This window comes from Vipera ursinii, assembly GCF_947247035.1.
Source record: "Vipera ursinii genome assembly, chromosome: 2".
Lineage (NCBI taxonomy): Eukaryota > Metazoa > Chordata > Lepidosauria > Squamata > Viperidae > Vipera > Vipera ursinii.
Genome location: NC_139513.1, coordinates 186,421,325 through 186,444,142, shown reverse-complemented (window position 1 = coordinate 186,444,142; position 22,818 = coordinate 186,421,325). Strand labels below are relative to the sequence as shown.

Sequence of the window (22,818 nt, the reverse complement as noted above, 5' to 3'; positions counted from 1 at the left end):
TTAATGGTCTAAACTCTCCGCAAAAGAGAAAGAATTTCAGTATTTAAAACAATTTAAAAATGATGTTACATGTTTGCAGGAAACGCATATTTGTGTATCAGATCAAAAATATTTGATAAATTCCAGATTGGGTATACAATTTGCTGCATCTGCTCCAGACAAGAAAAATGGAGTAGTTATTTATGTGAAGAAGGATCTAACAGCTAACCTAATTGAAGCAGATAAACAAGGAAGATATATTATAATTGAACTTTTAACAGAAGGGAAGAAAATACTTTTAATTGGAATATATGCACCTAATCAACAGCAAGGAGAATTTTACAAACTTTTACACAATAAAATAACTCAATGGGATTATAAATCATGTATTTTAATGAGAGACTGGAATGGAGTGTTGGACACACAGAAAGATAAAAAGGACCTTTTAAAAGTACGCCAAATCATGCTAGATTACCTAAATCTTTTTTTGATATGAAAGACGATTTGGAACTGAGAGATGTCTGGAGAGAACAAAACGTGGAAGAAAGGGATTTTACTTTTTTTTCTGATAGACATCAATCTTTTTCTAGGATTGATTTTGTACTAATTACTAATGATTTTTTTCTAGGGTTAAGAACCCATCTAACAAGAGGGTGAAAGAAGCAATTAATTTGTTAAGAGGGCAGTTTAACATTTTGATGGCAGATCAAGTGGCAACTAATTTACGATATGTTAAACACAATACTTTTTACAATGCTCATAAGCCAGGTAGGTGGCTAGCTTATCTGTTAAGGAAAAAACAAAAATCACGTAATATAGACAAAATAGAATATAAGGGTAAAGAGGTGTTTCAACAAAATATTATTTAAAAAGTTTTTGTAGAATTTTATTCAAAATTATATGCTAGGGATACAATTCAAGGTCTAGATATAGATAGATATCTACAAGAAGTGAATACCCCTATACTTACACAAGAGCAAAGGGAAGGGATGAATCAATTGATAACTGCTGAAGAAATTATTTTAGCAGTTAAACAACTAAAAGTGGGTAGGGCACCTGGAACAGATGGTTTGACAGCTATTTATTATAAAAACCTACAACTAGAAATAGTGGAACCTTTAAAGGAGCTATTTAGAACAATTCAATCTGGAGGAGAAGTGCCTCCATCCTGGAAAACAGCTTTTATAACGTTGATTCCAAAGGAAGATCAAGATCTTACCCAATCCAAAAATTACAGACCAATATCACTTTTAAATATTGATTATAAGATATTTGCAAAAATTTTAGCAAATAGATTAATGCAGGTTATGTAACAAATGATTCATAGTGATCAAACAGGATTTATAAGTGGTAGACAAATGAAATATAATGTGAGACATATTGTAAATTTATTAGAATATTTGGAAAGAAATAATCAAGTCCCCGCAGCGCTGATTTTTCTGGACGCCGAAAAGGCGTTTGATCAATTGAATTGGCAATTCTTATTAAAAGTTTTAGAGAAGATGGAGTTTGGGGATAAGTTTTTACAATCAATCAGGGCAATATATCAGAAACAAACAGCTCAAATAATAATCAATGGTAGTTTAACAGATGCTTGCAAAATTGAAAAAGGTACAAGACAGGGATGTCTGTTGTCACCATTGCTGTTTGTTTTAACATTGGAAATATTATTGACTAAGATACGTGATTCAAATAAAATAAAGGGAATTAAAATAAAACATCAAGATTATAGATTAAGAGCATTTGCGGATGACTTGGTTATTACATTAAGTCAACCGACTCAATCGGTTATAGATTTAATGGAGATAATTTTGCAATATGGACAAGTTTCGGGATTTAAGATAAATAGGCCAAAAACTAAAATACTGTCTAAAAATATGACCATAGAACAAAAATAATTCCTAGAAAAATTAACGGGATTTGAAATAGTTAAAAAGATTAAATATTTGGGGGTATATATTACAGCTTCAAATGTGAAATTATACAAAAATAATTATGAGTTGTTATGGCTAAAAACACAAAAAGAGTTAGATAGTTGGAGAAAACTACAATTGTCTTTATTGGGAACAATTGCAGCAGTGAAAATGAATGTTTTACCAAAATTTTTATTTTTGTTTCAAATGATACCTATACTTAAAAAGATTCAAATTTGGAGGAATGGCAGAAAGGCGTTAATAAATTTATTTGGGCAGGGAAAAGACCGAGAGTAAAACTTAAGATAATGCAAGATGATATACGTGAAAGAGGTGGTCTTAAAATGCCCAATTTTTTTTAAATCCCATTTATATCCCGCCCTTCTCCGAAGACTCAGGGCGGCTTACAATCTAAAGCACAATGTGCTTAGCAATTTTAAGATAAGGAATGGCGTGCGGAAGTGAAGCTTGCATTTTAAGCTAATTGGAGAATGTGATTTATGACGTCCAAATTAAGGGAGGGAATTGTGTTTGATACGATGTGTTCAGGGAAGGAAAATTCAGATTTTGGCATCCATCCATGAGTGCCAATGCTTCATTCTTATTATTATAGACCTTTTTAGAATAAACAATGCCTGAATGTTCTTTGAACTGTCTCTTTAGTCAGAACCATGACAAAGCATCTATTACTCATAAAAGAAACTGGTATGCTTCGAATCAGGCTTCCACGTAATACTTCAAAATATTATTTTAAAAGTCTCTACTTAGATCAAAGAAAGATTTAAAAGTCAACAATGCTTGTTTTACCTGAGCCATTTTTTCCTCTGAGCATCAAGGAATAGCCTTCATTTCCTGGATAAAGATTCACTACTAGGCATGAGAACGTCTCTTGCATAACTAGCTTCTCCAACAAGTTCACATTTCGTCTCAGCTTCTGCTTTAAAATGGGGGCAACAATTCATGAGATATCAAAATTAGATTAGCATAATCTATGTATTTATGTTCCAAGTCAATGGCAAAACCCACACAAACACTGCCCCCAAATAAAAGCTATTTTATAAGTTATTTGTTAATTATTTTCTACCTTTCATGCCAATACAAGTAGTCTACTTGACTATTTATTTGATTAGGAAAACATGTTCTTGCTGACCAAGTTCACAAGACACAGTAAAGGCAGCTTTATTGTGAAAACAGCTGCTACCGTTTCTTCCAAAATAATGTTTTTTACAAAATAACCCAACTATGTTTATTTTCATGTAAATTTACATTTACAATATAGTTAACTATACTCTTCAAACTGAGGATACTTGCTATTTGCAGCAGGAACTAGTCAGGAAATGTAATCAAACAACCCATGACTAATTCCTGTGATTACTATAAATTGCTTTGAGAATTACATTGCTATCCAGCAGCCAAGGAAGCATCTTATCTCTGTGTTTCCCATATATGTTACTGTTGAGGGCTCCTGGGTAGCTTAGAGCAATCTGAAACAAGACTAAGGGGAAAAACTTTGCTTAAAGCTCCCTGCAGAGAAAAATTGATAATCACCAACTGAACATATCAACATCATGTCCAATCACTGACACTTTTGAAGAATTATAGGAAGTTCTGGTACTGTGTAAGAGGAGCCTGACAACAGTGTGATACATCCTCCTCATTTAGTTACGAATACTCCTATATTTTATACGCAGAACGTGGTTGCTCTTTCTCCAATTCCTGACACCTCCACAGTGGACATTAGGCAACATGTGTGAATATCTATTCCTTATTGAAGTGTAGAAATTCTTCATGAGACAAATCATACTGACATCTCACTGAATGTTTTAATGCTACTACAATCTATAAACAGAATAGTTATATGTAACTGTCCTTTCCTGGTCCACTATGAAAAATGTAAAATAGAAATTTGACAATGAGATTTCACTTACCTTTATTTCAGGCTCCTTGTCACATTCTTCTAGATACAATTCATATAACTTTTGAAATACTGATTTTCTGGAATTAGAAAGAAAAGCTCTTGAGTAAACATTTCCATCTGTTAAAGTAAGAAAAGTACACTAAATATTTCTTACCTCCCTGTAGATAAATACTTTCGTTTTGGAGGCCGCTGCCGAGCACTTTCAATGATATACTGAAAAAAGTGTGTGAATATTAATAAATTAAAAACATATTATCAATGCACAAATGCACAGGTAATTTCAAGTATTTGAAACACAATTCACTTATTATTGACATGTCAAATAAGACTGAGAAGGAAAATGGAAACAGAATACAGGTAGTTCTTGACTTATGTCCACAATTGAGCCCAGAATGTCTGTTGTTAAGCGAGGCAGTTGTTATGTAAGTTGTGCCTCATTTTATGACTTTTGCCATTGTTAAGCAACTTTTGCAGTTATTAAGTGAATCATGCAGTTATTAAATGAATCAATCAGCATTAATTGACTTCTCCTATTGACTTTGCTTATTGGAAGCCAGCTGGGAAAGTTACAAATGGTGATCATGATTCCAGGATATGCAAGTCATAAATACATGCCAGTTGCCAAGCACCCAAATTTTGATCTTGTGATCATGATGCTGCTGCAATGGTCGTATGTGTGAAAACTGTTCATAAGTCACTTGTTTCCAATGTTGTTGTAACTTTGAACAGTCACTAAACAAATGGTTGTAAGTCAAGGACTATCTGTATATACTTAGCATTTTGCTTAATATTATCTTCATCTCAATTACATTCCACACACACTTCCCACAGACCTCACCAGAAAGCATTAAATGTTTCATTTTTTGAGTTTTACAATATATTATTTCTCCATCAAAAACTATCAAAAACTATCAGAAAAACCTAAAAAAATTCAAGCTATAGTAATCAGTAACAAAACTATCTCTTGTATCTTTCTAGAGAAGGATGGGCATTATCGAACCAGAATAAATGTTATTGTAAATGTTTATAATAAAGCAGTTTAAATGTTTAGGAATTGTACCTTTTTCATATACTTTTAAATGAAATTATCATGAAGAGAACAATGGCCTTTTCTATTACTAGTACTATAATCAGAAAAGCCTGTATAATTTAGATAATCTATAATTTACCTCAGCACGATCCAACGCAACTTCTAAAATCTGCTGCTGTAAAAATGAAAGCAGTATTCTTATCAGTATTATAAATAATTGAGCAAATGAAACATTGTAATTAATCAACAAAAACTTATATATTATTTAATATTCTAAGGCTAAAAAAATCCTTCATATAACAAGCTGGAAGAAAGTCCTACTAGAATTTAGCATGTTTTCAGGGTAAAAAGTTAGGGCTAAACTGAAAGCAACCCATTACCACAATATTGGTTTAAATCTGAAAGTTTATCTACATTTGGTTGTTAAAACAATAAAAGAAGGAAAGTAGGATATATCAAAGTATCACTGCCAAGGGCAGATAACTTGAGGCCACCGGTCAAATGTCCAGTGGCATTGTTTCTATTATTTTTATGCAAGAGATACATAAAAACTGTAAAGCATACCATTTTTAAAAAAAACAAAAACCAGAGGGAAAAAGAATCCTGATCCTGCCCATATATGTTACAAACACATTCACTTTACTTCATCATCCTTTGGTCAGTTCTGATATTAATCATGGTGAATGTAATGTAAGTTAAGGTAATGGATCTAGGCAGAAAAAATGCATAGGTACAGAATATGCAGTACCTGACTTAACAGTACTAAGTAAGAGACCTAGGTGTCTTAGTAGACCACCACTTGAGTATGAGCCAGCAATGTGCTACAGCTGTCAAAAACCTGAAATAACTGGAAAACTAAAAATATAGCTATTGATATTTGTGCATGGAAATAAACCAGGGTTATGGTCATTATTTTCTGAACCAGTTCTTGAAGTTACATACATGAAATTGGAAAGAATGAAAGTAACAAACACACACAAAATCTTACCATCATGTCTGAAGTTCATTGATAAAGAAAGTCAATGATTTTTTAAAAACCTTTTAAATTCTGAAATGAGCAGGGTCTGAATTGTTAAGGTCCACGTTTAATATTTCTACAACTGAAAGAAATAAGAAAATAAAAGTGTATTGTACAATATAACAAATAATAATTAAGATACAAAAGAAATAAGGATACTAGCACACTATTTTTCAATTATTTGGAACATATGCATTTTATAAAAATGAAATATAGATATAATAAATGGACTAGATCCAGTGGTGTTCTGCTAGAAGAATGCATTCCTAATATCCAATCACCGTTTACATGCTCACATCATCCTTTGCATGCATATATGAATCAAACAAGGGAACAGAGTAATAAAAATGTCTATTCATTTAACATTGGGAAAATAAATGAGGGGATAATCAAAGATTTTTATCATACTAAATTACAAAATATGCACAATTTTGATATATAAAATATCATAGCAACATATTCAGATTTAGACAATATCCACAGAACTATGGGATTAGGGGTACATACTGAATACATCTAAAATCATTAAATACATTCATACAGTCTCTGTTCTTATGGACTTATTATAGTGCTTGAACAAGCTTGAAACTGTTCACTTTTTATTCTTCCTACAGCATTATCAATTTTTATAGGTTCTTATAGTGCACTTAATGGCTAACATTCAAGAACATGGAGGCTTTTATTTATTTATTTAGAAACTTACTGACCAGCTAATTCAAGAGAGTTCCATCTTAAAAGAAACAGAACCTGAGCTAAGAATGCAAATTATGTATTGAACTCATTTCTCAACAGCTTCACTTGAATTCTGAAAATGCAAATAGATTGCAAATTTGGATGTACCTGAGAAGAAAGAAATTATGGTCCCCGCATTGTCCAGGAGCCCTAATTCGGTATTTGCCACAACTTATAACATCAAATATATTAGATAGCAGTTTATACTAAAATATTAGCTTTATTTTTGGTCTTGCTAATAAGTTACATCTTTTGCTAAAATTAAAACAGAAACTAGCATCTCTACAGAATGGCATACTTGAAAATTTTGACTGCATTTGATTCTCAAATAGTCTCCAATATCTGACTGATCAACTGATTTTAGGAAACAAAGTTGGAAAGAAAAATGGGTTTAATATAGTTAATATATTAACTTTTGATCTTATGTATTTTTGAGCATGTTGAGCACTTTCTTGACTTTTCCCATAATAAACCTTAGGCTGTGTTACTGTACACCTGCATCTATGTGTAAATCTCTTTAGATGCAGCATGATTGATTCCTATAGAAAAGCACACAGAACTATGTTATCTTTCTTGTCACCCTGACATGACTGTTGTCTCTTAAACATTTTCAGTGATGAAGCGTCCATGATTTCGGGGTGGGGGTGTAAGCTCTTCCACTGGTTGATTGTCCTCACTGTCAGGACGTTTCTCCATAATTCCAGGTAGCTTCTCTCTTTGATCAGTTTCCAACCATTGTTTCTCGTCCTTCCCTCTGATGCTGTTGTGAACAACCTGACCCCCTCTGCCTTGTGGCAGCCCCTCAGATACTGGAACACAGCTATCACGTCTCCCCTATTTCTTCTTTTCTTTAGACTAGCCCAGGGGTCGGCAACCTCGGCTCTTTTATGACTCGTGGACTTCAACTCCCAGAATTCCTGAGCCAGCTATGCTGGCTCAGGAATTCTGGGAGTTGAAGTCCACGAGTCATAAAAGAGCCGAGGTTGCCGACCCCTGGACTAGCCGAACCCAAGTCCCATAGCCGTAGAATTTATAAATCAGCACAAAACAGCAATTGAAGTGTTAAACTAGGAAATCACGGTTAGAAATCTATATGCAGAAACAAAACAAAAAAATTACTGGATGGCCGTGTATTAAATCAAAAGGTGGTTACCGGACCATCTCTGTGCCTATATTTTTTTTCGGAAATAAATTAATAAACATGAAATAGCAAAACGGTCGCCTACGTAGTATTATCGTCCTGGTTTACAGTCCCGCAGCCGTAAGTAGCTTCCCAATTCCGAATATTAAGCAGTTGTGATTTTTTTTAAAAAGCGAAAGCAAGCCTCAACCCCCCCACCCCACCCCCAACATGCACACAAAGAGACACCCCATTCGCAACAGCAGACAAGATTAAAACCTACCGTCCCTCTTTTTTTTTCACCCTCTTGCAACTTCCGCTATAAGCACTTCCGGAATCATTTAGATGGGAATTAACGTAGCCGGATGGAACGCCGCGGCGGTCGTCATAGGAACGGAGGAATGTTTTATTATACCTTGTGATTTTTATGGAGAGCAAATTAATTCGAGCTAAGTTGATCTGGCAGGCTCTAAAAATCGATGTTATCATTATAATTTCAATTATCATAGTTGGTAATACTAATAAATAACACAAAATAAATCACGTTATTATGATTGCTATCAGTCAACTGACACTAAGATAAGATTGTAAAATATTTGTTCAGAAGCAAAAGATACACAGATGAAAGGAGTTGGGTGCTATTCCTGTGTGATGTTGTTCTTTTACTGGGTAAAAGATGTGAACTTTTTACCAAATGACAAGAATATTCTAGGAAATAATGGAATGGAAGTTTTCTGAAACTTTATAGAAAATGAGGCCAGTGATACTGGCTATAGATGTCACTGGGCATTATCAAGTGATATGTGTGAATATATATCTAATAGTTTTACTCCAGGTTTTGTTTAACATGAAGGACTGAAGTGTCCTTCATGTTAAACATTAAAACACTTCCTGTAGGTATCAAATTCACACCACCTCATATCTGTCTTTCAAAAAAATGGAATCAAATAATTTCAGAAAAAGAAATAAATTACTGACCGAAACTCTTTCCTATTATACAATCAATTAACTGTCCCCTTAGTATTTATTGTATGAGGAAAAGTATGTTAATGGCAAGAAATCAGAAGTCTCTTTTTGACTAAGAAATTTTCTTAAAAGAAGCTTTTGTGAGTTGCAGCTCATTTCATCAGAGTGACTAGGAAATAAACTGGAATAAAGGTAGAAAGATATATAACTCACCTATTTGTCCTGGATTTGTCTTAAGAGTATGTGTTCATTAATTCTTTTTCACAAAGTTTGAAGGATTTGACTAAAAAATGCAGATATCTGTTATGTCTTTACATCTATACTAGGAGCATCATCATAGGCCTCAAGAAGTAGAGATTAAAATCCTCTACATGCTCTTCTTTCCAATGTGATTGATGCCCTTATCTTCCAGCAATTTCCCCCTGGATTTTATATAGGAAAAATGTCACACACAAAAAATTAGCAATCACAAGTTTGACTTCAGGACGAAGTGATATTACACAGTTTTAACCCTGGCATTCTGTATGGTAAACTTCAAAATTACTGTTGTGGGAAAACAGTACCCCTGAGAAATTGCTGAACATTGGTGATACATCAAAAGGTTTCAAATAATCTCTGAAGGTTTCAACAAACAGAATGGGTTTGCAGTTGTTGATTGATAAAATCACTTGGGAAAAGTTCAGAGAAGAGCAACTAAAATGATCAAAGGCCTGGAGACTAAAACATACAAAAAACAGCTACAGGACTTGGGTTTGGCTGGTCTAAAGAAAAGAAGAAATGGGGTGACATGATATCATTCCAGTATTTGAGGGGCTCCCACAAAGAAGAAGGCATCAAACTATTCTCCAAAGCACTAGAGGGAAAGACAAGAAACAATGGTTGGAAACTGATCAAAGAGAGAAGCAACCTGGAATTAAGGAGATACTTCCTAACAGTGAGGACAATTAACCAGTGGAACAACTTGCCTTCAGAAATCATGGGTGCTCCATCACTGGAGGTTTTTAGGCAGAGACTAGATAGTCACTTGTCTGAAACGGTATAGGTTCTTCTGCTTAAGCAGGGGGCTGGACTAGAAGACCTCCAACGTCCCTTCCAGCTCAGCTCTGTTCTGCTATGCAATGCTATGCTATTCCATGCCATGACATGCCATGCCATTATCTGTATTTTGCACTAGATACCCCCAAATATAGTCAATATGTATGGCTTATGATTCTAGCTCTTTTTTGGTGACTGATATGAAGTAGTTCAGTGTGGTTTGGTTTTGTCACTATGTAATTTTCCACTAGAGGTCAGGATTGTATTACTAAGTAGAATAGTATTTAGTTTTTAAGTGATAATTTTAATACAAATTTCATAGAGTTGTTAAGAATAGAAGAACCTGAATCTGATCATTCTTTCATTTACTTTTTAGTTTGGCCAAGTTACCCAGTGAAGAGAACCCAACTCTTCCTATGCCACATCTATGACATTCTCCATGTAAGTTCTGTTAAATAAATGTTATAGAATCATAGGGGTAAAAAGAACTTTAGAGTTTTCTAGTCCAACCTCCTGTCCAAGCCAGGAATCCTTATATCATACCAGACAAATGGTTGTTCAATCTTTTCTTGAAAATATCTAGCAATGGAGCACTTGCAACTCCAGGAGGCAAACTGTTCCATTGGTCAATTGCTCTCACTGTTAGGAAATTTCTCCTTAGTTCCATGTAGGAACTCTCTTTAATCAACTTTCACCCACTGTTTCTTGTTCTGCCCTCAGGTGACTTGGACAATAAGTCAACCCCCTCATCTCTGTGACTGACCCTTAAGTGCTGGAAAACAGCTAACATGTCACTCCTAATCCGTCTCTTCATGGCAACCTTGGCTCTTTTATGACTGGCTGGTTCAGGAATTCTGGGAGTTGAAGTCCACGAGTCATAAAAGAGCCAAGGTTGCCTACCCCTGGTCTAGATCATGCTGTCTCAGAAATTCTGGGAGTTGAAGTCCACAAGTCATAAAAGGACCATAGTTCCTCACCTTTGATCTAGACATACCTAGTTCCCCTAACCATTCATCATACTGTTTAGTCTTCAGACCTCCCGTCATCTTTGATGTTCTTCTCTGCACTGTTTATAGAGCCTCAGAATTTTTTTTTTGTATTGTGGCGACCAGAACCTGATGCATAACAAGTGTGGATTCACTAGTCCAGTATAGAGCAATATTATCACATGTCTTAATCCTGATACTATCCTTCTGTTGATGCAGCCTAGAACTGCATTGAGTTTTTTCGCAGCTGCAGCACACTGCTGGCTCATCCTTAAGTGGTGGTTGACTAGGACACCTACTTTCTCAGTTACTGCTGATGAGCCAGGTATCACCTATTCTATAATTGTGCATTTGGTTTTTCCTGCCTAAGTGTAGGACCTTATTTTTCTCACCACTGAACTGCATCTTGTTGGATAGGACCCAAGGTTCAAATCTGTCAAGATCCTTCTGAATCCTGAATCTATCTTCCAAAGTGTTAACAATCCACCCCGTCCCCGGCCTGGTGCTGTCTGTAAATTTGAGGAGTTCCCCTTCTATCCCCTCTTCTAGATAATTTATGAAGATGTTCAAGAGCAGTGGGCCCAAGACAGAACCTTGAGGTACCCCACTGTTTGCTTCCCTCCATATAGATGTAGTTCCATTGACGGCTATGTGCTGAGTGCTATTGGTCAGCTAATTGCAAATCCATCTGGTGGTGGTACTGTCTATCCTACATTGTTCTATCTTACCAAGAAGTAGGCTCTGGTCTACTTCCTCAAATGCCTTACTGAAGTCTTAAGTATACTATATCGTATACACAGCATTACCTTGATCCATTAATTTAGTCGCTTTATCAAAGAAGACAATAAGGTTTGTTTCGCATGATCTGTTCTTAACAAACCCATGGTGGCTTCTATTAATCTTGCTCATTTCTGAGGTGTTCAGAAATCCACTGCTTGATTGTCTTTTCTAGGATTCTGCTTTTTTCCTTTTTTGTAGATTGGAATTGTAATGTATTGGCCTTATATGTTTAAATCACTTGCTTTGTGTCTAACTGTTTGTGTAATGGCTGACCTACATTTATTTATTTATTTATTTATTTATTTATTTGTTTTTATAAACCGCCCTTCTCCCGAGGGACTCGGGGCGGTGTACAGAGTAAGGTAGGCAAACATAATGAAACAGTACTGAAAAACAATAATCAAAACAAACTGGGACCCCAATTAGAGCTATCAGGCCAGGCCGGACTGCTGGAATAGGTAAGTCTTTAAGTCGCGCCGGAAGGTGCGGAGGTCGGGGGCCATCCGGATTTCAGTTGGTAAGCAGTTCCAGAGGGCTGGCGCACCCACTGAGAATGCCCTACCCCTGGGGGCCACCAGCCGACATTCCTTGAGCGGTGGCACCCTGAGGAGGCCCTCTCTGTGGGAGCGCACAGGGCGGTGGGGTGTTGACATTGGCAGAAGGTGCTCCCGTAGGTAGTCCGGACCCATGCCATGTAGGGCTTTGTATGTCATTGTTAGCACCTTGAACTTCACTCGGAAGGCAACCGGAAGCCAGTGCAGTGCACGGAGGAGAGGTGTGATATGGGAGTATCGGGAGGCTCCCAAAAGTGTCCGTGCCGCTGCACTTTGCACCAGTTGAAGCTTCCGAGTGGATCTCAAGGGCAGCCCCATGTAGAGAGCGTTACAGTAGTCTAGGCGAGAGGTTACAAGGGCATGGGTGACTGTACGTAAGGCATCCAGGTCCAGATAAGGCTGTAGTTGGCGCACCAGTCGAACCCGGGAGAAGGCCCCCTTGGTCACAGCTCCTATGTGATCTTCCAGGGAGAGCTGTGAGTCTAGGAGGACACCCAGGTTGCGGGCCCTATCAACAGGGGGTAGTAACTCATCCCCGATGTTAAGGGGTGGGATGCTCTGAGTATCCTGGCTTGCCGGTACGTACAGCCATTCAGTCTTGTCCGGGTTCAGTTGAAGCCTGTTCCTCCCCATCCATTCCCGGACCGCTTTCAGGCAGCAGGACATCACGTCGAGGGCATCACTGATGCTGTTTGGAGTTGAGATGAAAAGCTGGGTGTCATCAGCATACTGATGGTACCCTACTCCAAAGCTACGAATTGGTAGGTTGGTCGACCGGGGCCTGGAGAAGCTTAGCGCCGCTGTCAAAGGCCCCTCGGTGGTGGTCGATCGGGTCTGCATAGCCGGTCTGCGGCGTCTCCTTGATCCCGTGGAGACGCCGCCGTTGTTCAGGAGCAGGCCAGGAGGTCGAGGCAGAGTAACGACTCCGGTCCTGCTCAGGGCGGTTGCTGCGGCTGCCTCTTCCGCCGCCTAGCTGATCCATTTGAACCGCGGGGTCTTTCCTGATCTTCCCAGATGCCGCCGTTGCCCAGGGAGGCATAACAGGGAGCCGAGGGTGGAGGCGCCGGCCCCACTCCGGATGGCTGCAGCAGCTGCAGCGGCTCAGGGGCGGGTCAGAGGCGCCCCACCGCCACTGCCTCCGCCGGTGTTCAGGCCCGTGGGGAGATGACAGACTAGGGCCCCGCGGGGTTCTCGCCATCGCCGTTGCCGACGATGCCGCTGCCTCCGCCACCCAGCTGGTCCGCGGCGCCTCCGTTGATCGCTTGGAGACGCCGCCGCAGCCCGGGAGTCGAACAGGGGGGGGTCGGGGCAGGGCAGAGATGTTGGCCCCTCTTGGATGGCTGCAATGGTTGTGGTGGCTTAGGGGCGGGCCGGTGATGCCTCGTTGCCACTGCCACCGTCGCTTTTAGGCTCCTGGGACAGACGGTCAGCCTGGGGGCTGGAGAGCTGTCGCCGCTGCTGCTGTTGACCTCGTTGTCAGCGCCTCCGCCGCACAGCTGATCTGCGGAGACAGACGGTCCGACTGGGGGCTGGAGGGCTGTCGCCGTTGTTGCTGTTGATTTCGTTGCCGGCGCCTCCGCCGCACAGCTGATCTGCGGAGACGCCGCCCTTGCCCGGTGATCGGGATCGTGGGAGACCGCAGACTAGGGCCCGCGGAGCTCTCACCGCCGACGCTGCTGAAGATGCCGCTGCCTCCGCCACCCAGCTGGTCCGTGGCGTCTCCGTTGATCACTTGGAGATGCCGCCGCTGCCCAGGAGTCGATCAGGGGGCCGGGGCAGAGCAGAGCCTCCGGCCCCTCCTGGATGGTTGCAATGGCTGCCGTGGTCCAGGGGCGGGCCTGGAGATGCCTCGCCACCACTGCCACCGTCGCTGCCAGGCTCCTTGAATAGACGGCCAGACTGGGGGCTGGAGAGTCGTCGCCGCCGCCGCTGCTGTCCTCACCGTCGGCGCCTCTGCCGCACAGCTGATCAGTGGAGACGCCGCCCTTGCCCGGCAGTTGAACAAGCGGTAGAGGCAGGGCGGAGGCGCTGGCCCCATTTATAACGGTTGCCCACGGCCCAGGCGGCGGGGCGGAGATGTCCCGGCACCCCTGCAGCTGATTCGGGAGGCAGCGGGCGGCACAATTGCCCAGCTCATCTGCCCGAATTTCTGGCCCCACCCCAGGGGTCCGCTGACATCCCTGGGGGGCTCCTGGGGGGACGCCTTACCGTTGGGGGCTACGGAGCTCTCCCCAGCCCGTCCGCCATCTTTTGCATGTTATGTAACGGTTGCTGGGCTGAGCTAGACTTGCTGTCTCCAGTCTCTTCAGTAGGCTTTGGGCGGGAAACTGCTGCTTTAAATCTGTTGGTCACCACCTAGAGGCCAACCGTAGAAATAGCTGCACAGTAGCTATTAGTTTGCTTCTGTTATGTTCTGACTCTGAATAAACTTATTGTTGAACACCTTGTCTCACTCAATGCCTGCAAGAACTCAATACTTAACACTGGCGATGAGGATGGGATGTGCTGCTTCATTGTAAAAGCCTGAAGTCACTAGGGGGTGAGGCCAGCACAGAGCCTGGCAGGAACTACATTCCCCCCCTCAGTCTGCCTAGCAAGCCATGCTGGATACCACCCTGCCCTAATGATCCATCCCAGGGCCTATGCAGAAGCCAGCAGCACAAGGCAATGCAAGACACAAACCACGATGACTACTCACCATGGCGAAAGTCGGAAAGCTCGAAGAGTTTGATGTGACTTACCCGGAGACATGGGCGTCCTACATTTCCCACGTAGAAAACTACCTCCACGCCAACCAAGTCAGCGAAGATGGGCTGAAGTCCGCAACCCTCCTCTGCATGTGCGGCCCAGTCACCTTCGATATCGCCAAGAACTTGGTCGCTCCTGCATCGCTCGAGTCCATCAGCTACTCAGACTTGAAGAAAAAGCTTCAAGACCACTTCGAGCTGAAGTCATCCAAGATAGCATGGAGGCACGCCTTCGAGCAACGCGAACAACAGCCCAGCGAGTCGGCAACGGAATTCACCGCAGCACTTCGACAGGCATTGAGATTATGCAATTTCGCCAATTTGGAAGAGAGACTAAGAGACCGCTTAGTCTGTGGACTTCGGAACCAAGAGCTCCAACAAAAACTTTTTGCTAAGGAGACTCACTACAAGAGGACTTAAAGGAGGTCATGGCAGATGAAGCTGCCGGAGGGGTCGTTAAGGTGCTGTGGTCCTCTAAAAGTGCGCCAAGCACAGAAGCCATCCACCACAAGGACGCCGAGTGGATGGAAGACACCAACTCAGACTTCGAAGTTGACAAGATACAGAAGCACCAAGAGAAGGGACTGAGGCCATCTGACAAGGCAGTTCTGTTCCCTAGGTGCATGGGCTGCAGAGGCTGCCATCAACATGCGGAATGCTGTTTCCGAACAGCCACATGCCAGGCATGTGGAAAACCAGGCCACATCACCACCATCTGCCAAGGTCGCCAGTGAGACCGCCAGCCAGCTGAATCATTCAGGAGAGGTACCAGGGCCCTGGAGCAGCACCAAGTAGGGTTCTGCTCCAGTCATAGGAGTGTTTTCTGCACTGGTGCCCACCGGCCTCTTAAGCACAAGCTTCGACTGCAGAGCTTCAGGGAGTTCCATGTAAAATGGAACTGGACACAGGCTCAGCTGTATCCATCATCTCCATTGGAACCTTCCGGCACATTTGCAGACGCAGCAATAGATGAGTCAAACTTCAACCATCTAACATTTTACTCACCAACTTCCAGAACTCATGAGTGGCGGTCAATGGTGAAGCCACACTTGCAGTGAAATTCAAGGGGCTTTCAGGCCCAATAGATGTTATTGTAGTGGAAGGCCAACACACGTGTCTCATAGGGCTCGATTGGTTTGATGCATTGGGCATCCATGTAACCAGCATTCACTGAAGACTTGTCTTCAGTCTGCAAAGAGTTCACGGATGTTTTCAGTCCAAGTTTGGGAGAGTGCAAGGGCCCTCCGATAGTTTTTAGACTTGATCCTCTGGTAGTGGCAATCCAGGTTAAGCCCCATCAAGTGCCTTTAGCGTTAAAGCACAAAATTGATGCAGAGCTGGACAAGCTGGTCAGTCAGGGGGTACTGCAGCCCATAGACAGTGGGGTATGGGAGACCCCCATTGTAATGCCACTCAAGGCCAACGGAGAGGTACACATGTGTGCTGACTATAAGTGCACCATTAACTGGGCACTACAACAGCACACGTACCCAGTCCCAGTTGTCAGCTATATTTTGGCATCTTTGCAAGGAGGCCGCGTGTTTGCTAAATTAGCTTTAGCACAGACCTATCAACAGCTTCCAGTGGATGAGGCCATGGCAGCCACTGAAACCATTGTTACACACAGGGGGCCTTCAAGGTCAAGCACCTACAGTTGGGAGTAAGTGTGGCCCCAGGGATTTTTCATGGAATCATGGAGCGTACGCTCAAGGGTATTCCAGGGGTTTGCCCCTACTTCGATGATGTACTCATCACCAGGGAATCTACAGAGGTTCTGGCTGAACAGCTTAGAGCCGTCCTTCAGCAGTTCTGTGCAGCAGGACTCAAAGAAAGAGAAATGCAAGATTGGGGTTCAGTCTACTGAGTTCCTGGGATTTTGCATTGATGCTGATGTCATCCATCCTGCAGAGTCAAAACTGAAAGCAATTCAGCTGGCACCAAGCCCTAGGTCCAAAGGGGAGCTTCAAGTCTTCTTGGGCCTTCTAAACTTTTATCATGCATTCCTCCCAAATAAGGCCACAGTGGCAGAACCATTACACCGGCTCTTAGACAAAAACACTCAGTGGCGGTGAACCAATGTCCATGAAAGAAGTTTCCAGGCAGTCAAATCACTGCTGTCCTCAAACTCGGTGCTCAAGCACTTTAATGAAAAGCTGCCAGTTTGCATCATTTTTTAAGAAAATTTTATTAAATATACATTTAAAAACAAAAGTGGACATGATTCAACTTCCCTAGCTACAACACTACTATTAGTATTATCTTATGTTACAGAAAGAAATAACAAAAACCTAAAATACAGTCTATAACAGGACAGAGTATAACAAACTGTACATATAACATCTGTCGATTTTTTTAGTAAACTGTCATTCAGTCCTCAGCATTATATTTACATATCTTTCAGTTGTGTCCATTATATAGGTGCTAATAAGAAATCCTTACATTATCAACCAATCAAACAATGGTCATCTCAGCGATCCTCCTTAACTCTAACCAATTGTACAAATTTTGCCAAATTTCATAATACTCCGTTTCGTTCTTATTTTTGATCTCTAGGGTTAACCTGTCCATTTTAGCGCAGGATAAAATTTTGTCTATTATTTCTTCTTCAGTGGGTGTTTCCTTTCTTTTCCATTTTTGGACATATTTATTTATTTTATTTATTTATTTATTTACATATGCCAGTCTTGCTGCGGTTAAGATATGTACTAATGAGAGATGCTTTACTGAGATTATTGTTAATAATCCCTAATAGAAAGATTTCTGGTTTTAAATCAATTTTTGTAGTAATATTTTTTTCAACCAATTTTTTATCTGCTGCCAAAAATTTTGTGCTTCTGAACATTCCCACCACATATTATAGTAAGTCCCTGGAAGCCTTCTGCATTTCCAGCAGATTGGTGAGATTTTTTTATCTATTTTTGCTAACCTTGTAGGGGGAAAATGCCATCTATGAAACATCTTATACAAATTCTCTTTATAGGAGGTGGCTAGTGTTAACCTCCTATTTCTATCCCATAGTGATTGCCAATTATCTAAGTCAATATTATAACCAAAATTTTTACTCCAGGTTAACATTGTTTCTTTTACCTGTTCTTCTAAACAAATCCTGTTCTAATAAATATTGATATATCTTTTTTATCATTCAATCGTCTGTTCCTAGAAGAATTTTATCTAATTGTGTATGCTCTAATTTTATTCCTGGTTCTTTTTTATCTTTTCTGTATCGTGATTGTATTTGTAAGTATGCCCACCATTCCAACTCTACACCATCTTCTGATAATCTTTTTCTTGTTTTCAGGTCTCCATTTTTGTCTAAGAGATCTTTATATGTAATTACACTTCCTAGATTTATGAATTTGGGGTGCATAAAAATCTCTAATATAGATAGCCAATTGGGAATTTCTATATAGTTAATTTTTTAAATTTTTATCCACATATCTAATAGTGCCCATCTGATATGATTCTGAAAGTACTGATGAGCCCTATATTTTCTGTCCCACATTATAAGCATGCCACCCAATTTGCATGTCATGACCTTCTAATGCTAGTAGTCTTCTGTTCCTTAAGTGTATCCAATCCTTTATCCATACCGCTATTGTTGCTTGATAATATTTTTCCCAATCTGGGAGGCCGAGCCCTCCTCTTTCCTTTGCATCCTGTAATAATTTTAACTTGATTCTCGGTTTTCTACCTTGCCAGATAAATTTAGATGTAATTCTGTTTAAATTTTCAAAAAAAATCCTTACCTAATTTAATTGGTACACATTGGAATAAAAAGAGTAATTTGGGCAGTATATTCATCTTGATTGTCGCTATTCTTCCCATAAAAGAGAGCTGCAAGTTTTTCCATCTATCTAGGTCTACTATAATGTGGTCCATTAACTTGTCATAATTTTGTCTTTTAAGTGTAATACATCTTGCTGATAGTTGGATCCCCAAGTACTTTACTCTTTTAGATGTCTGGATGTTAATTTTTTCTACTAGCTCAGTTTCTTGTAAGTTAGACATATTTTTAACTAGCATTTTAGTTTTGTCTTTGTTGATTTTTAATCCCGCAACATCTCCATAATTTTCCAGCACCTGTAATAATCTTGTTCCAGATTCTAAATGGTCTTCCAGAATGAAAACTAAATCATCCACATAACCCTGTAATGTAAATATCTTTTCTCTGATTTCTAATCCTTTAATCATTTTATATTTTTGGATTATTCTTGTGAGTGCTTCTAAAGAAAGAATGAATAATAAAGGAGATAGTGGACAGCCTTCTCTCGTACCTTTTTGTATTTGAATGCTATTTGTTAATTCTCCGTTTATGATTACTTTTGCCTCTTGCTTAGAATAGATTGCTTTAAACATATTTATAAACTTTTCTCCGAATTCCATCTGTTTGAGTTGAGTCAACATAAAATTCCATTTGATGTTATCAAACGCTTTCTGAGCATGAACAAAAATTAATTCCACTTGTTTTTCGCTATGAGATTCATAATATTCTAAGATGTCTAGTATGATCCTGATGTTATGTCTAATTTGTCTTTTAGGCAAGAAGCCGTTTTGGTCAGTATGGATGAATTCAGCTAAATATTTTTTTAATCTTTCTGTCATTATAGTCGTGAAAATCTTGTAATCCGTGTTCAGTAAAGAAATGGGTCTATAATTTTTAATACAGGTCAAATCAGAGTTTTCTTTAGGGATTAGTGAGATGATTGCTTCTTTCCATGAGTTTGGCATTTTTGCTGTGTTTAGTACCTCATTAAATAAATCCAATAAGGTTGGGACCAAAAGTTCTCAGAGGTTTTTATATATTTCGGACGGTAATCCATCAGGGCCAGGTGTTTTATTACTTTTTTGTTTTTTAATAGCTTCCATAATTTCCTAGACTGTCATATCTTTATTTAATATATTTTGAAATTCTTCTGAAACCTTCGGTAAGTCTGCTTTCATAAGATATTGTGATATTCTTTCCTCAGTGATCATTTCCTCCTCTTTATAAAGATTTTTATAGAATTCATATGTCACCCATTTTTCCCCACCATTTTGATGTACTATCTCCCCTGCTTGATTATGTAATTTACTAATCCATCTATTATCTTTTTGTTTTTTCAATCTATAGGCCAGCCATATTTGTCTGCTCAAAAAAAAATTTGTCTAATGCTTTTTATTTTTTGTGCCATTTCTCCCTTTTCTATAATATTCAATTTATGCTTATTTAAATCCAACTGTTGTTTTAAATCTCTACATTGTGGGGTTTTTTGTAGTTCTAATTCTAATTTTTTATGTTCATCCTCTAAACTTTTTCGATATTGCCTTTTCTTTTTATATTCATTGGCCATGTATGCAATTGCAGTTCCTCTCATAACTGCTTTGGCCGTATCCTATAAATTTTGAGTGCTAGTCTCTTTCTTATTTATCTGTAAGAATGTCCGCCTTTGTTCCTCCATCTTATGCTTAAATTCTGTTTGGTTTAGGATTGCCTTTTTAAGAGTCCACCTCCTTGTTGTTGTCTTCTGTTCTTTCCATTTAATTACAATGGGATTATGACCTGCCCAAGTACTAATATCTATTATTATATCATCAATATTGAATTTAGTTCTTTCGTTATCCAGACCATATCAATTCTAGACCACGATTGATGCCGCCCTGAATAGTATCTAAATTGCTTTTCATTCAAATTTCTCTCCCTCCAACTATCTTGAATATTTAATTCCTCCACCATTTTTTAAAAAAAGTACTGGGTAATATTCTCCTGATTCGTTTCCTAACTTTCTCACTCTTATAATCTAATTCTCTGTCTATAATTGCATTAAAATCACCAATTATACAAATGTTCTCATATTCCATATCAGCAATAACCTTATGCAATTTCTTATAAAATTGTCTTTGTTTTTCATTGGGGGCATGAATTCCTACCAGGGTGACCTTTTTTTATTCAAGGAAATTTCGATAATCAATATTCTACCTTCCTCATCTCGATAAATTTGTCTTGCTGGGATTCTTTCTTTAACGTATATCACAATTCCTCCTTTCTTCTGCTGTGAAAGCGATAGAAATTTAATTCCTAACTTAGGGTAGTTTAATAGATCCTGATCTTGAGTCTTTATATGTGTTTCTTGTGGAATTGTTATATCTAAATTTTTCTTACTGAGCTTATTCAAAATTATATTTCTCTTAGCTGGGGAGTTTAGTCCTTTCACATTTAATGATAATACTGTTAATATTTCTATATTACTGCCTCTGTTTTGGTCTTGTTGCCCTTGTCAGTCTATCTTCCTTAACTTCTTTGTGTCTACTCTCATCATTGTTGTCATGGTGCATTCTCATTTTTTCTCTTCTCTCTGTTTCCTGTTCTTTGTCTCGTGATTCCTGCGTCTTTCTATTATATCTCTCTGCATTGTTCCCTTCTCTTAACTCTCTTTCTTCTAGTTCATCTTCATTGCCTAGATGCTGCTGGAAAAACTCTTCTGCTTTATCAATCAAATCTAACATATCTTTTTTTCTTGCCAGGTCACCACAATCCCTTCCGGCATCAGCCACCTAAAATTAATATTTTGTCTTATTAATTTTGATGTAATATGTTGGTAGGGCCTTCTCAGATCTTTTACCCTCCTAGGGACTTGTTTGAGGACAATTAGTTGTTTACCTCTATATTCTATTGGATCGTCCCTTGTTCTGTGCAAAATCTCATCCCTAATTGACTTCTTCACAAATCTGATATGTACCTCCTTGGGTAAGTTATTTCTTCTTGTCATCTTGTGTAATTTGTGTCAAGGTAAAAAAAAACCTTTGTAGAGGGCGAAGGACCGTGCTTCAGAGAATGCATGATACACTTGCAGGAAGGCAAGAAAAACACGACGCATAATCTTACTAAATACCTTTTACTAAATATATATTATACAGAGCTAGCTCACTACATCCTAACGTAACAGACAGTAACAGCAAAGTGAATAAAACAATACAGATAATAACTCAGAACTTTCTCTAGACATGCGCAATAAACAGACTGAAACCATAACATAGCTAGTCATATGGGATTCACTATGGTTACCAGATAAGTTATCACAACAGGTGCAGAGAGCAGGGGAAATGTACAGTTAGAAATGAACTTTTCTGACGAACATAAAAAAACGTGCAGTGACATTCCCCTTCTTTCGTCAGCAAAGTGAAGACTCAAGTAAGGCACATCTTCTCACGCAGATACTCATGCTGGGCTGTAGGAAGTGGTTTGTTCAGCATGTCAGCAATTTGATCACGTGTAGGCACATACTGTAACGTCACAAAACCTTGTTTAACCAGTTGCCTTATGTTTTGATATCGGATGTCAATGTGTCTGGACCTTGAACCTGTAAAACGTGTTTCAGAAATATAAACCACAGATTCATTATCTTCCATCACTGTGATCGGTCGAATCGGATGTGTCCAGATATCTGTGACTAAAGCATCAAACCAGGTTAAAGAATTGCATGCATCAGACACACAAGCATACTCAGCTTCTGTAGAGGAACAAGAAACAAAATTCTGTTTACGCACATGCCAGTAAACAGGACATCCATTTAAGAACATCATGTAACCTGATGTACTTTTCCGTGACTTCTTATCACTCGCCCAATCTGAATCTGCAAAACAACATAACTCTGCATAGTCAGTATGTGTGGGTTCGAACAACAACTTCATGTGTTTGGTGTGTTTTAGATACCTCAATAACTTTTTAACACATGTCCAATGAAACTGTTTTGCCTTGCCTACGTGTCGTGATAACAGATTAACACTAAGTGCAATGTCGGGTCTAGTCCAACTACTAATATACAGCAGCGACCCAATGACTGAGCGATATAGTGTTTGATCTTCGAACTCAGGACTTGGTTCATGTGCCAAAATGTGAAAGTCAGTTTGCATGGGTATACTCACAGGCTTAGCGTCCTCCATGTTGCAGTGATATAACAGTTGTTCAATCTTCTCTTCTTGTGTGAGACTAAACCCCTTCTGAGTCTTGGCAATTTGAACACCTAAATAAGTGTTAATACATCCTAAAGACTTCAAAGTAAA

At 39.4% G+C, this 22,818-nt stretch overlaps 2 protein-coding genes across 5 annotated transcripts in view; one reads left to right on the top strand and one right to left on the bottom strand.

Annotated features, from left to right (window-relative positions):
• SUPT20H (SPT20 homolog, SAGA complex component) overlaps positions 1-7,915 on the bottom strand; it is an 80,250-nt gene extending 72,335 nt beyond the window's left edge. For 3 of the 4 annotated variants that reach the window (XM_083354464.1, XM_083354463.1, XM_083354465.1), the window contains exons 1-6: positions 7,817-7,915; positions 5,829-5,940; positions 4,980-5,015; positions 3,965-4,023; positions 3,821-3,887; positions 2,700-2,829 (exon numbers count right to left, since the gene is read on the bottom strand). In XM_083354464.1, coding sequence (XP_083210590.1) covers positions 2,700-2,829; positions 3,821-3,887; positions 3,965-4,023; positions 4,980-5,015; positions 5,829-5,834 — 298 coding nt within the window. In that variant the 5' untranslated portion in view covers positions 5,835-5,940; positions 7,817-7,915. The remainder of the gene's footprint in view (positions 1-2,699; positions 2,830-3,820; positions 3,888-3,964; positions 4,024-4,979; positions 5,016-5,828; positions 5,941-7,816) is intronic. The other variant, XM_083354466.1, reaches the window with a different exon arrangement.
• EXOSC8 (exosome component 8) overlaps positions 1-22,818 on the top strand; it is a 366,617-nt gene that overhangs the window by 109,355 nt on the left and 234,444 nt on the right. The gene's annotated exons all lie outside the window — the stretch shown is intronic.